This window comes from Ranitomeya imitator, chromosome 1 (genome assembly GCF_032444005.1).
Source record: "Ranitomeya imitator isolate aRanImi1 chromosome 1, aRanImi1.pri, whole genome shotgun sequence".
NCBI lineage: Eukaryota > Metazoa > Chordata > Amphibia > Anura > Dendrobatidae > Ranitomeya > Ranitomeya imitator.
In genome coordinates, this window is record NC_091282.1 from 249,764,592 (window position 1) to 249,779,678 (window position 15,087).

General features: G+C 43.4%; 1 protein-coding gene and 1 long non-coding RNA gene across 2 annotated transcripts in view; both read left to right on the forward strand.

Moving 5' to 3' along the window:
* LOC138667129 (calcium release-activated calcium channel protein 1-like) overlaps window positions 1-6,777 on the forward strand; it is a 32,177-nt gene extending 25,400 nt beyond the window's left edge. Inside the window, exon 2 of the mRNA XM_069755442.1 lies at window positions 4,485-6,777. Within this exon, the coding sequence (XP_069611543.1) occupies window positions 4,485-5,039 (555 nt within the window). The 3' untranslated portion in view covers window positions 5,040-6,777. The remainder of the gene's footprint in view (window positions 1-4,484) is intronic.
* LOC138667149 (uncharacterized) overlaps window positions 1-13,477 on the forward strand; it is a 93,927-nt gene extending 80,450 nt beyond the window's left edge. The window contains exon 2 of the long non-coding RNA XR_011318618.1: window positions 11,501-13,477. This is a non-coding gene — a long non-coding RNA (uncharacterized lncRNA). The remainder of the gene's footprint in view (window positions 1-11,500) is intronic.
* Window positions 13,478-15,087: the final 1,610 nt, after the last annotated feature.

Below are 15,087 nucleotides of genomic sequence, written 5' to 3' on the forward strand. Positions count from 1 at the left end.
GGTTTAACAGAATAAAAATTCAAAATGTGAAAATTGCGAAATTTTCAAAATTTTCGCCAAATTTCCGTTTTTATCACAAATAAACGCAGAATTTATTGACCTAAATTTACCACTAACATTAAGCCCAATATGTCACGAAAAAACAATCTCAGAACCGCTAGGATCCGTTGAAGCGTTCCTGAGTTATTACCTCATAAAGGGACACTGGTCAGAATTACAAAAAACGGCAAGGTCTTTAAGGTCAAAATAGGCTGGGTCATGAAGGGGTTAAAGAGAATTTTTTAATTTTTTTTTACATACATACATCAGTGTAAACATTACCTGAAAACATGTATTACTGACAAGAATTAAACCAAGCCTGCTATCATATGCGTGCTGTGTTGTTATGAGATGGTGGGTAGCAAAGTATCTATTCCAGGTATAATTACATTGATTCAAAAGGAAAATAAACCAAAAACTGGGAAGGGGGAGGGGCGAGTAGAACATGTCTGAGGTAGTCCCCCCACCCCACATATGGGGTATCGGTGTACTATGGAGACATTGCACAACAAATTGTATAGTGCAATTTCTCCTGTTACCCTTATGAAAATGTAAAATTTGGGGCTAAAAAATATTTTAGTGGTAAAAATGTTTTTGTTTTTTTTAATATTTTCGGTTACCTATCATTGTATTGCTTATAGCCAATCCCTCTAGCTAATTACACTATTGATTAACATAAGAGTCTATGCACAAGTATTTGCAAAGGATAGTTCTGTGCTAAAAACGCATCTCTTGCCAGAAATAACTTTTAATTTGTTTTCTATGCATTTATTTGGGGAAAAATGCTTAAAAGAATTGTGACGCTGCAGATTTTTAAGAATTAATTGATGTTTCAAATATGCAACGCAAAAAGCAGCATGAGACTTGAGTAATCTCATTTATTTTTCTGGTACTGCAAATCGTAGCATCTTTACAGACAAAAAAAAAAAAAGCACTGAAATGCTAGTGCGAAGACACAATGTGTGCACAGGCCCTGAGTGTGTGCCCTACTGCTAAGTTCAAATTGCCTTTTTAATGATTGGTGTAATAAACCCAACACCATATTCTCCCAGTGCCGATGGATACATGGTAACACCAGTATAGATAATAACCACTTTCCCATTTAGTGTCATTTATCTTCATAGTATACATTCTCAAAACCCAAAAAAGGTTCCAATGTACTAATTTAATAACACAACATTCTCACTGTGTTCATTTAGTATTGCCTCTATGTATCATTGTATTGTAATAATTTTCACCTATTGTGTCCCCCTTATTTCCTGGTAGATTGTGAGCCGGGCCCTCGCTCCTAATGTACCGTAACTGTTTAAACTCTCTACACTTGTATTCAATTTGTCTGTATATGTCCCAGCTTAATTGCAAAGTGCTGCGGAATATGTTGGTGCTATATAAAATAATTATTAATGCAACATTGTAGCTGACATCCACCATATTTCATAACTGATGTCATCTTTACTACTGCTTCACTTTGCATAATAAGAATTTATGAACTATTTATCTTGTGCTGTCTCCTTGTATCATCGCAACACCGCATTACAGCTGGCATCCAGTTTACATCATTTCATCATTAAAGCGCTGGTCCGGCATCTTAAACATATTTTCTAAATATCTATGCTAACACTTTTTAAGCACTTCTGTAATTTCCTTTTTTACAACACACCTATATTTTTTCCTATCTACCTAATCTCTAAATGTGTGTTTTGTTTTTTTTTGTACTGTGTGTTTTGTTTGACAAGAGGGGCTGCACTCACTCCCCTCAGCGTCCATCGCCCTTCCTGAAACAGGATGTTACAGTTACTACTAGTTTCTTTCATCGCTGCCCCCTCTGAAGATGTTCTGGGCGATGGTCGCTGTGGCAGATCAGGATGTGAATTAAACTTTGTGGAATTTGATGTAATTTAGAGTCCTTTTTATCATTACAATAATAAAATGTAGGTTTTATGGGAATAATCCTCTATTCAGTGAAGTGTAAAAGTACAGACCTGGCACATTGTAACAATGCTACCCTGCACTCTTGAGCACCTTCATGCACCAAATGCCTTTTCTTATTGGTGAGAAGGCTGATAACATGGAAGAGTTCCCTAATCACCCCTTTTGGGTCACTGGAGGCTGTATTGAGAGACGGATGACTGTAACAGACTTTGATCTTTCTTCCTGAAGTCAAAAATTAGGAAGTCAAACTTATTTTTTCATGCTACTGATAATTACACCTAGAATATTGACCTTGGTATCACCTGGAAACTAAAGCCGTATAGATGGCTGTTGGTGTAGCAATGGTTTTGCTGAGCTCTATCTGTCCCGATTCCACCATACATAGGAACGCCCGTTCTGCTGAGCATTCCTCTGTGTGTTTTCTACAAGGAGGTGGCAGCTTATTTCATTGAGCACAAAAGGATCGGCAATTTGATATCTGACCTGTTGGATCCGTGTATCCCTCAACATCATCTGTCAGGAGAGAGTCGGGTGGCCCCCTAACACATTAGACAGTCGGCCTATCGTGCTAACATCAGACAATGTTATTGTATGGGTATGGCATGTTTCTAAGATCTTGCGTTAATATTGTAGTTGTAAGCATTGTAATTGTAAAGTGAACCTGTCAGCAGGATTGTGCACAGTAACCTAAAGACACTGTCAGGTCGGTGCTGTTATACTGATTAAAATGATACGTAGGTTCATGAAATTCATCTTGTGGTTGTTTTTAATATTTATTTTCAGTTCTGAGTTAATGATATGCTCGTCCCCCGGGGCGGCCTGTGGGGGGGTCAACATGAGGTGCTCTGATTAGCTATTCATAATGCAGCCTGCTGACAGGAGACTGATCCCTCACTGACCTGCCCCCCTAGTTTATATGATGAACTTCTGTACATGGTGAAGGGAAAAAAAACCTTAAGCAGGCAGGTGCCAGCCGTGGCATAAACAAACGCATGTTTAGTGTCCAGTCAATAAGTATTCTTGATATTGAGCAAGTGTTAAAAAAAAAAAATTCAAATGGCGCCTGCACAGTAGCAGCTAGCGGCGTGTCTAGAGATCCGATTAGTGATGAGCGAGTGAGCTCGTCACTTGAGATTTCCGAGCATGCTCAAGTCTCAACTAAGTACTGCCAGTGCTCAGATGCAATGCTCAGGTCCATGCCCTGCATGTTGCGTGGCTTAAAGAAAGAAGCAGGTATTGCCTGCCATACACGGTTAAACTGTAGCCATGTTTATTCGCGGTATTACAGCCATGAAACATGCAAGGCAGGGATCCGAGCATCGTCAATACTTGGTTGAAACTCGAGCATGCTCGACTAACGAGCACAGTCGGCCATCACTAGATCTGATAGCTACTATTGTGCAGGCGCCAGCTGTGTCCTCTTGCTGGAGAAGAAAAAAAATGTCTTTCTCCGAGATGGCACCTGCGCAGTAGCAGCTCTCGGAGATCGCCGAGGGATCAGTGACCTGTCAGCAGTCTGCATTATGAAAACCTAATCAGAGCACCACATGAAGACTCCCACCCACCCCCCCCCCCCACCTGGGCTTGGGACACGAGCACATCTTAACAGAAAACTGAAAGCAAAGATTAAAAAAAACAACCACAAGACTGGCTTCATCAACCAGGTATCATTTTATTCAGTATAAAGGCGCCGACCTGACACTGTGTGTAGTTTACTGTGCACAATGCTGCTGACAAGTTCCCTTTAACACATGATGTTGATCCCAGCTGGTTTATCCCAGTGAATGAATGCGGTCATGGCCTGTCTTGGGACCAGTCAGGTCTGGTCCTGGAGGTGTAAAATATTGGCTTTAAATGTTTCCTACCATGTGGGTGTTTGTTACTAATTCAAAGTCTTTTTCGTTGGTAGCATTAAACTTGTGGATATGTTGTAATGATAAACCTACATTGTTATACATCTTGTAGGGAACTTTCATAAATAGGGGTGGTGATAGGAAAGAAACAGGTGGTCTCTGTCCAGGTGTGTCCCCCTGTGTATGTGAGGTTGACAGTGAGTGCTACACAGGTGCTCCGCTGCTTCTAAGCCCCTTTAAATAAGAGTAAATCCTTTTTCATTATACTGTGTTTTCAGACATGGGTAATTGATCCTCGGATTTGTTGTTGGGGCCATATTTGGAGTTATTTTTTTTTTTTACCACAAATGTAAGGAAAATTGGCAATGCCTCATCAGTTTGTTTGTTCATCCTCTGTATTTTCTGCATATCAGATTGAACTAGATGAACTTGTGATTCTTTTGTTAACCTTACTATAAACAATATGGATTAGAAATATGTATTGTATGTTATGTGGTCCACAATCCTCTGATTATTTACTGGCACATTTGGACTTTCTCGTTACTGCACAGGAAATTGCCTATTGCCCACTGGTCTTACTCTGCAGAGCTTTTTTTCTGGTTTGCAAGAAGTAACTTTGTTCCCTTTTTTTTTTTTTTTTTTTTTTTTTTTTTTTTGTAGGTTGCCATGGTTGAAGTCCAGCTAGATGCAAACCACGACTATCCAGCCGGCCTCCTTATTGCTTTCAGTGCCTGTACTACTGTGTTGGTTGCTGTACACTTATTTGCACTTATGATCAGCACCTGCATCCTACCGAACATAGAAGCTGTGAGCAACGTCCACAATCTCAACTCTGTGAAGGAATCTCCCCACGAAAGGATGCACCGTCACATTGAGCTCGCATGGGCCTTCTCCACGGTCATTGGAACTCTTCTCTTCCTTGCTGAGGTTGTCCTCCTCTGCTGGGTGAAGTTTCTCCCAGTGAACAATCCCAAGCTAGCAGTCAATGACTCGTCCCTCAGTCCTGGAAAAGAAGCTGCAATAGCTTCAACGTGTATAATGGTGCCATTTGGATTAATATTCATAGTGTTTGCGGTTCACTTCTACAGGTCACTTGTCGGCCACAAAACAGATCGACAGTTCCAGGAGTTGCATGAACTTGACGCACTGGCTCACCTTCAGGACAAATTAGACCACAGAGGGGACTCTGTCCAATCCCCTGGTCATTACCCATAAGCGTTCAGCAACAAAGGGTTAATCGCTTCAATCTTGTGTGTTGAATACATAAGTGAGAAGTGGGCTGAGTTGGAGCTCAGGAAGGGCTAATTCTTTAATACTAGGAATGCACTTTGAGGCAGAAATCAAATCTAGAGCTTCTACGGTTCTTTCTGACCATCTTCCAGTGTGAAAGAGGGGAGAGGTAAATATCTATGCATTCTCAGTTTGCCTAAGATTCTAGCTCTCTCAGGGCAGAATGTGGATTTTTGTAGGCTTTTTGTATTGCCTACTTTCCACTTCCAACATCTTGGAAATCTCCATTTTTAATGTTCATTTTAATTGGATATGATAAGGTGTGGACCAGTCCCAGATTAGACCTTTTAAGCAGTTTGGAAGAAATTACTTTTCCCCGTTACTTTACACTGCAGCATGCTTGCTTGGATTTTTCCCATGTATGTGATTTATTTTGATGAAACCAGCTGACTTAGGCTACTTTCACACTAGTGTCGGAATCACCCCGTCGCAATGCGTAGGGGAGAGATTCCGACGCTAGCGTTTAACGCATTGCACAATGGAGGCAGCGGATGCATGTCTCCGGCGCATCCGCTGCCCCATTGTAAGGTGCGGGGAGGTGGGGGTGGAGTTCCGGCTGCGCATGCGCGGTCGGAAAAAGCGGTCCGTCAGGAGCAAAAAACGTTACATGTAGCGTTTTTTGCTCCCGACGGTCCGCAGAAGCACGACGCATCCGTCGCACGACGGATGCGACGTGTGGCAATCCGTCGCAATGCGTCGTCAATACAAGTCTATGGGGAAAAAACGCATCCTGCAAGCACTTTTGCAGGATGCGTTTTTTCTGCAAAACGACGCATTGTGACGGATTGCAGTTAACGCTAGTGTGAAAGTAGCCTTACTCCCTTGGCTGGGTGAGCAATATGTGTGTTTGACTGCTTTGCTTGTCAGTGTCACTGGAAGTGTTCAGCTGCATGCAGGGAAGCTGGCAGAAAGCTTTTGTAATGCATGCCACAATAATCATTTGTGTGAGCCACTGGATTGCTTTGAATATTTAACATAATGTTTATGTATATATGCAGAGACTCTTAATAGTTAATATTTTTCGCACATTTATAATCTTTTGCATATGTTTATCATGTTGTCGAAGTGCCTCCAAAGCATCAGCAGAGATGCAGTATAGGTGTCTGATCTGTTACATTGTGCACAAATATGAACTGCAAGAATTCTACACATTAGTATAATCCGTCCTATGTAGGAGCCGCCAGCTGCAATAATGAGGGTCAGGGTGTTGGGCAAATGTTTATGGCCTGTAAAGACAAAAGTTACAGGTGCAGCCTCTCTTCAAGTTATTTTCTTCAGGTTTCTTGAACGGCAACAATTAAGTAGTTTGTAATTATAGAAATATATTTTTTTTTCAATCTAAAATCAATATATTTATGGCTTATAAAGGGAGACTATAGCACAAATTTGTCCATTATCTTCACTGGGGTTTCTTTTATAGCACACTTGTAGTATATTGGCCATAGGATTGAGAAAGAGGAAAAACTTCCCCTGAAGTAAGACTATGCAGTGTGTAAAGGGCTACATACATTGTAAACCTAAAGTTCCCACTATACATTGGTGTACCGAAAAGTATTACATACTGCAAGAGATAAAAGCTGTTCTCGCTACCAGTGAACAGTGTCCTCTGCTGTATGCAATGGCCTCTCTATGGGCTTCTTCCGTTGTAAGACAAGTTAATGAACTATATGGAGTATGTTTTTAGCGCTACTTAATTAAGCAATAAAAGAATAATGGGTCTGCACTAGTGATGAGCGCAAGTGCTCGTTACTCAAGTATGCCTAGTCAGGGCTGTGGAGTCTGTGTCATGGAAATTAAGGAGTTGGATGTGTTTACGATTTGAAACACTTTAATCATATTTTGCCAACTTCTTGCTTAACCTCGTGAATACCAACACAAAATATTGTTGAGTGAAAGCGTCTTTAGCACAACGGTGCTGGTTTGTACACTTTTAATGGAATAACATAAGTATACTACTTCAGTATATTATGCTGCACTAAAGAAACCTGGACTAAACTGCATGTTAATATTTGCCGCAAGCTTGGTAGTAGTGTATTTAATTAAGCCAATGGGGATAAACGAAAGAGATTGGATAGGACGATTTAAGCCCCCCATTAAGTAGGTCATATCCTGAGGGTATGTGCACATGACTTCTTTTTCAAATGGGTTCTGTCTGTAATCTGCCTGAAAAAGTGCTGCAAAACCACAGCAAAAAAATGAACTTAATTGCAGAGCAACTTAAAAACCACATGGCTGTGAACAGTCTGGAAACCATTAAACCGTTACAAGAAGCAACATATTTATTCTTTGGGCGGCTTCCATTTGAAGCCACCCTCTTTATTGTTAAAAAGACTGTCGGCATAAAAAACAGGAGCAATGTCACTTAAAGGAAGACTGTCTGCTTTTTCCTGAAGTCGTTTCACCTAAGGCCGGCGTCACACTAGCGAGTTTTACGGACGTATGAGAGGTGCAGAAAATATGGATTGCACACGGTACAATGATTCTCTATGGCCCAGCTCCTATCTGCCGTATTTTACTGATCCGTATTATACGGTGGTCTACGGCCGTAGAAAATCGCAGCATGCTGCGTTTGTCAGCATATTGCGCAAAAAAAATCGCCAATGAAAGTCTATGGGGGCGAGAAAAATATGGATTACACACGGACCAACAGTGTGACTTGCGAGAAATACACAGCGGTGTTCTATAGAAAAGCCGACAATTCAGTGCGGTGTACAGTAAAATCACACTGATAGAATAGCTAAGATAAATGTATACACATAGTATATACGTGTGTGTGTGTATATATATATATATATATATATATATATATATATATATATATATATATATATATATATATATATATATATATTAATATTTCATATTCCATGCAGCGCTAGATAGCTGAAAAGTCGGTAATTCAAATGCCAGCTTTTGCTATCTCCTTCCCAAACCCGACATGATATGAGACATGGTTTACATACAGTAAACCATCTCATATCCCTTCTTTTATTACATATTCCTCTTTAGTAATGTAAGGACTGTCTTGGTGTAAAATTTGGTGGCTCTAGCTATTAAATTAAAGGGTTAATTCGCGGAAAAAATTGGTGTGGGCTCCCGCGCAATTTTCTCCACCAGAGTGGGAAAGCCAGTTACTGAGGGCAGATATTAATAACCTGGAGAGGGTCCATGGTTATTGCCCCCCCCCGGCTAAAAACATCTGCCCCCAGTCACACCAGAAAAGGCACATCTGGAAGATGCGCCTATTCTGGCACTTGGCCACTCTCTTCCCATTCCCGTGTAGCGGTGGGATATGGGGTAATGATGGGTTAATGTCACCTTGCTATTGTAAGCAGGGCCGTATTTGCCACTAGGCACTTGAGGGCACGTGCCTAGGGCGGCGGGATGCGGGGGGGCGCCCTTGAGCTAGGTTTTTTCCTTTTTTTTTTTTTTTTTTATTTTATAAAACTCCGGGGTCAAGTTTCCGTCCCCGTGCATACAGGGGAGAAGGATGGGGAGTCGTGCATACAGGGGAGAATGATGGGGAGCCGTGCACACAGGGGAGAAGGATGGGGAGCCGTGCATACAGGGGAGAAGGATGGGGAGCCGTGCATACAGGGGAGGATGGGGAGTCGTGCATACAGGGGAGAAGGATGGGGAGCCGTGCACACAGGGGAGAAGGATGGGGAGCCATGTACACAGGGGAGAAGGATGGGGAGCCGTGCACACAGGGGAGAAGGTTGGGGAGCCGTGCACACAGGGGAGAAGGATGGGGAGCCGTGCACACAGGGGAGAAGGATGGGGAGCCGTGTACACAGGGGAGAAGGATGGGGAGCCGTGCACACAGGGGAGAAGGATGGGGAGCCGTGCACACAGGGGAGAAGGATGGGGAGCCGTGCATACAGGGGAGAAGGATGGGGAGCCGTGCATACAGGGGAGAAGGATGGGGAGCCGTGCATACAGGGGAGAAGGATGGGGAGCCATGAACGCAGGGGAGAAGGATGGGGAGCCATGAACGCAGAGTGGGAGGATGGGGGAGCCATGAACGCAGAGTGGGAGGATGGGGGAGCCATGAACGCAGAGTGGGAGGATGGGGGAGCCATGAACGCAGGGGAGAAGGATGGGGGAGCCATGAACGCAGGGGAGAAGGATGGGGAGCCATGAACGCAGAGTGGGAGGATGGGGGAGCCATGCTTGCAGGGGAGAAGGATGGGGGAGCCATGAACGCAGGGTGGGAGGATGGGGGAGGCATGAACGCAGTGTGGGAGGATGGAGTATAAATATGGAGTATAAATACTGGGCCCTATAAGGGGGACACAGTGTGAGAGGACAGTGTGAAGAGGGGACTGGTATAGAAAGGAGAGGACAGTGTGAAGAGCATGTACCATAAGAGGGACAGTGTGGGGGTCATACTTTGTGCAGACAATATAGTGAGGGGCAATTTTTTATTTGGGAGCATTATAATGACACTTGTATCTTTAAGGGCGTCATGTGGAGACTTTCTGCAAAAGAGCGGCGAAGATGGAAGTCTGCAGAGACGGCTGTGGATGAGAAAACTCATCATGGGGTCTGGACAAGATGAAGAAAAGGAGAACGGCTCCAGAGGCGACGTCATCTATCAGGTACCTGGATGTAAATGTTATTTGTGATGCTAACTCTCATGTTTTTATATATGTTAGGAGATTTAAAGGGACACTGTCACCTGAATTTGGAGGGAACAATTTTCAGCCATAGGGGTGGGGTTTTCGGGTGTTTGATTCACCCTTTCCATACCCGCTGGCTGCATGCTGGCTGCAATATTGGATTGAAGCTCATTCTCTGTCCTCCGTAGTACATACTGTACCTGCACAATCTGCAATCTTGCCTTGCGCAGGCGTGTACTATGGAGGACAGAGAATGAGCTTCAATCCAATATTGCAGCCAGCGGGTAAGGAAAGGGTGAATCAAACACCCGAAAGCCCCGCCCCTATGGCTGAAAATTGTTCCCTCCAAATTCAGGTGACAGAGTCCCTTTTAAAGGGGATGTCCAGGCTTGTGATGAGTCTGCAGTCATTCTTTGTGACTGCAGACTTCTGAATTCTCACAGTGCACACTGCACGCTGTCAGGATTCTCTCATGCTGGGGATTTACATTAATGCGATCACGTGCTGACTAGACATGCGTGACCTCCGTCAATGAAAATGAACTGAGCGAGGCCGGGCACATCTAGTCAGAAGTCTACAAATCACATACTTGTGCTGACATGACCGTCCACCGGCAAGGGAGAATCCTAAAAGTGCAGTGCATGCGTTGTGAGAATTCAGAAGCTGCGATGTCAGGATTCAGCTCTGCAAGTTCCAGTAGTCGTCACATGGACACGTCACTCATATGCGATTTTTCAGACTTAGGGTGTGTGTCCACGTTCAGGATTGCATCAGGATTTGGTCAGTATTTTACATCAGTATTTGTAGCCAAAACCAGGAGTGGGTGATAAATACAGAAGTGGAGCATATGGTTCTATTATAGTTTTCCTCTAATTGTTCCACTCCTGGTTTTGGCTACAAATACTGATGAAAAATCCTGACCAAATCCTGATGCAATCCTGAACGTGGACACATACTCTTATGGTCCTGTGACATCGAGCTTCTCTTCTGCTTCTCTTAGTTTTTCACTGAACATTGAGAGCATTAGGGAGAGGAGCTCGTGGGCACATGACTGAGTGTGCAAATCACATATGTCCTTGGCGGAGGGGGGGCACCAAAATGAATTCTTTCCCCGGGTGCCAGAAACCCTAGATACACCTCTGCTGGTATGCTACTGCGAGCGGTGATTACCGGGTGCGGTGGAGGGAGGTCTGTGCACAGGCAGTGAGGCAGGGACTGAGGGTGTGCACAGAGAGGATGGAGACCCGGAGACTGCCCGTCCCAGTCTACGCCGTAGCCTAGAGCCCTCATTATCATAGGAATATGGCAGTTAATAAATTGCTTTTCTGAAGCTTTATAGTGTAGTTTTAGGTCAGGGAGGGTTGGATAGGGATGAGCTAGCAAGGTGCAGGGACAGGTAATGATGGCTACTTGCGAACATGTGCGGCAATTGCGGTTTTGCACTTACGATGATACATAAAACACTGCTAGTAGTGTTTTTTCTCATTGCTGCAAGTACCGCATTTGCCGGATGGCGGCAAAACCGCAAGAGCCGCACATGTCTGTAAGTCCCATAGGGAATGAATGAGGCCGAACGCAGTGTTGCCCTAAGTGATCCATTACGCGGCAGATGCGGAAAAACTGTCGGATCTGCTGCAAAAGGCGACTTTCACATCAGCGATTTTTGCCAAAGTCACTGCCGATAGTGTCATACTCACCAAAGGGGGAGGCAGCACTAAAAGTGCCTAGGGCAGCAGAAACTCTAAATACGGCCCTGATTGTAAGGTGACATTAAGCCAGATTAATAATGGAGAGGCGTCAATTATGACACATCCATTATTAATCCAATAGGGGGCAATAACCATGGTCCCTCTCCAGGCTATTAATATCTGCCCTCTGTCACTGGCTTTCCCACTCTGGCGGAGAAAATTGCGCGGGAGCCCACACCAATTTTTTCCGCGAATTAACCCTTTAATTTAATAGCTAGAGCCACCAAATTTTACACCAAGACACTTCTTACATTACTAAAGAGGAATATGTAATAAAAGAAGGGATATGAGATGGTTTACTGTATGTAAACCATGTCTCATATCATGTCGGGTTTGGGAAGGAGATGGGAAAATCCGGCAATTGAATTACCGGCTTTTCAGCTATCTAGCGCTGTATGGAATATATATGTATGCATATATGTATGTGTATATATTTTGTGTGTGGTTTAACGAATATTTGAGCCCATGGATCCATTGCATGTCCATTTTGCAAGCCTGCGAGAAAATCTCGCAGTACGGATGCCATACGGATTACATACGGAGGATGACATGCGCAAAATACGCTGCCGCACCCTGCCTACGGATGACATACGGATCACGATTTTGGGGACATTTGTGCGTATTACGGACGTAAAAAACAGACCGTATTTTCATACGCTGAGTGTGACGCCGGCCTAAGAACCTCAATGGCTCTGCCAGCATCTTAAAGATGTCCTGTGCACATTCCTTAAGACCAGTTTCACATGGCTGTACTAAGGTCAGTATTTGTAAGCAAAATCTAGACGTGGGTCCAGACTACGAAATGGTTCCAAATCTATTCTAACTTCGTTTCTCTTCTCATATATTGGATTTTACACAAATAGTATGATGTGAAAGTGGCGTGGAGCTGGTCCTACATAATTCTCATACGCATCCATGTTCAATTTGGCGAAGTGTGCATGTGTTCTGAATGTGAGAAGTATGTTGCTGCTGAATATATCTTGTCAGCAGCTTTTCTCTAAGGAGAACAAAGAATCAGATACTGAAATTCAACATGCCCATCCCTCTAGTGACCTGGTCCAGCAAACAGGTCAGTGGCTGCGGGACCAGGGCCCAGTGGACCACCACCTACCTGTCGACATCCCCTTTGCCTCTTCTGATGAAGTTGTGCCAGGGATAAATGTAGCATTAGGTTAACAGGGCTATGGTCTCAGGGCCACTGACTACAGATATGGCCGCTGGACCAGGGCCCTGCATATATAATTGCTCAGATCTACCAAACACACTTTACATGGTAGTCCAAATTCAGAACTTCAGCGAACCTTAGTCATATGTGCATGACCACCTTAAATCGCATATGTCTTTAAGATATTTATCTTAAATGATATGCTTATGTACATTTTCCTTCTAGTAGAAGGCCTTTCTTGAGAATTTCAAAGGCCTATAGACTGCCTAGCGTCCTTTACCATAATTTAAGGGACTTGATTATATAAATATTGGGCCCTAAATAGTTATTTTTCAACCATAAAAAAATTGCCTAAAATACATAAAATATGTTTTACCTCTATTCATATATGTAAATTAACAATTCACAAGCCTTTACATAATGGTAGGGAAATGTGTTTTGGCTATAGTTTTCCTTTTAGAAAAGAAATATATTTTTTTAATATATACGGTTTAAAGAATCTTAATGTGAACTGCAAGAATACAAAATTTAAGAAAATGTTAAGTATGTTGCAATGAGTCTTTTGTAGTTGTGAACTGCTGAAGAAACTTTAAGAAAAGGGAACATGGCTCTGTCCGCCCTCTCCACACATTGGTCTATCGCCTTCTGTTTTCATGCACAGTGTATTATTTGTAACTCTTGTTTGTAACAGTATATATATGAAATGAGCACACGATGATGCTGAGTTTGTGAAAAGCACTGTAAGAAATAAAACTGCAGAATGTAATTTTACTGACTAAAGATTATACTTCAAAGCCTTTAAATAAAAGTGAGGCTGGGTGAACTGTGCACGCGCTCCGTATGTTTTTTGGTTTTGCAAGTTACTAATTCGAAGAAGGGTACCATGAAGAAGCATCAAGATGTTGTTTTCTGCTCTGTATAGTAGCAGCAGCTTCTTTTAGTAATCTTCCATCGATGGCCATGGGAGACAGACTTCTTTCGACATGCATCTGCCTTCCTGTGGACACTAAATCAGTTTCTGGGGCTGCTGGAGATACAATCTCTGCATTTCTTCCGATGTTATAAATTGCATGCATGACATGAGGTTCTCCTTTTTTTTTTTTTTTTTGAAGAATACTGTACATTCTGATTACGGTACATCAGTCTACAGGTTTGTGCAATTGTTTCTTAATGTATGAAGTCAAGGCAGAATTTTTATTGACCGTGATTAAGGAAGCACTCTCATCAGTTTTTATTCCCTTAATATAGGGCAGTGATCATATTATATGTGTATTTACAATTGCTCATTTTGCCTTTCTACCCAGCTAGTTCTTCTCTTTCCCATTAGGTCTCTGACATCAAGTGATTAAAAACTGACTAGCTGAATCCTTCTAAGCTCTATATAGCAGGGGAGGGGATTTTTTTTTTTCCTGCCAAGGGCCATTTGGATATTTATACCATCCTTCGGGGGCCGTACAAACTCCGCCCACAAAGTACATCCTGACTCTGGTACTGCTTTCAGGACGTAATCTTTCATTGCATGCCCTCCAGTGTTCAGTAGTGAACACTGCCTGTGTGTGCTAACAGAGCAAGAAGAAATGAATGAGCTGGTTGTAATCGAAATACAGCTCCCTGCCCAAGAATGCGGTCCCTAAGAATCTGCTTGGGGGCCTGATAAAAGGTCATCGAGAGCCGTAAATGTCCCTGGGGCCTGAGGTTCCCCACCCCTGCTATATAGAAACAGGAGGTAAAATTTCCCCTTGTGAATCAGGACTCACTGCAAAAGTCCCTGGCAGGGGGAGGAGGAGCAGCTGGGTCAGGAGTTGAAGGGGAATGATAAATGCAGGGCCAAGAGACTTCCTGTTTCTACTTAGAGCAAAGAACACAGAAGAATTAACTGGGTAGAAAGGCAAAATGAGCAGTTGTAAGTACACAGTGCTGTATAATGTGATTGCAATATTAAAGGGAACCTGTCACCCCGTTTTTTCAGTAGGAGATAAAAATACCGTTAAATAGGGCCTGAGCTGTGCTTTACAATAGGGTATTTTTTGTCCCCTGATTCCCTACCTATGCTGCCGAAATACCTTACAAAAGTGGCCTTTTTCGCCTGTCAATCAGGCTGGTCAGGTCGGATGGGCGTGGTCACAGTGCTGTTTCTCCCCCACAGCTTGCTTATGTTCCCGTTGGTGGCGTAGTGCTTCTCGCATGCGCAAGTGCCGAATGCACTGCGCAGCTGTAGAAAAAGAGCGCGCTCGCCGCTAATCAGCGGTTTCTCGGTGGGCGCGGCCATCTTCCTGAGGCCGCGCATGTGCAGATGGAGTCTCCTGCTTCCCGGGGCTTCAGAAAAATGGCCGCAGGATGCTGCGCGTGCGCAGATGGACATCGCGGCGGCCATTTTCCTGAAGCCGAGATTCGAACTCAGCTTCAGGAAAATGGCAGCCGCGATGTCCATCTGCGCA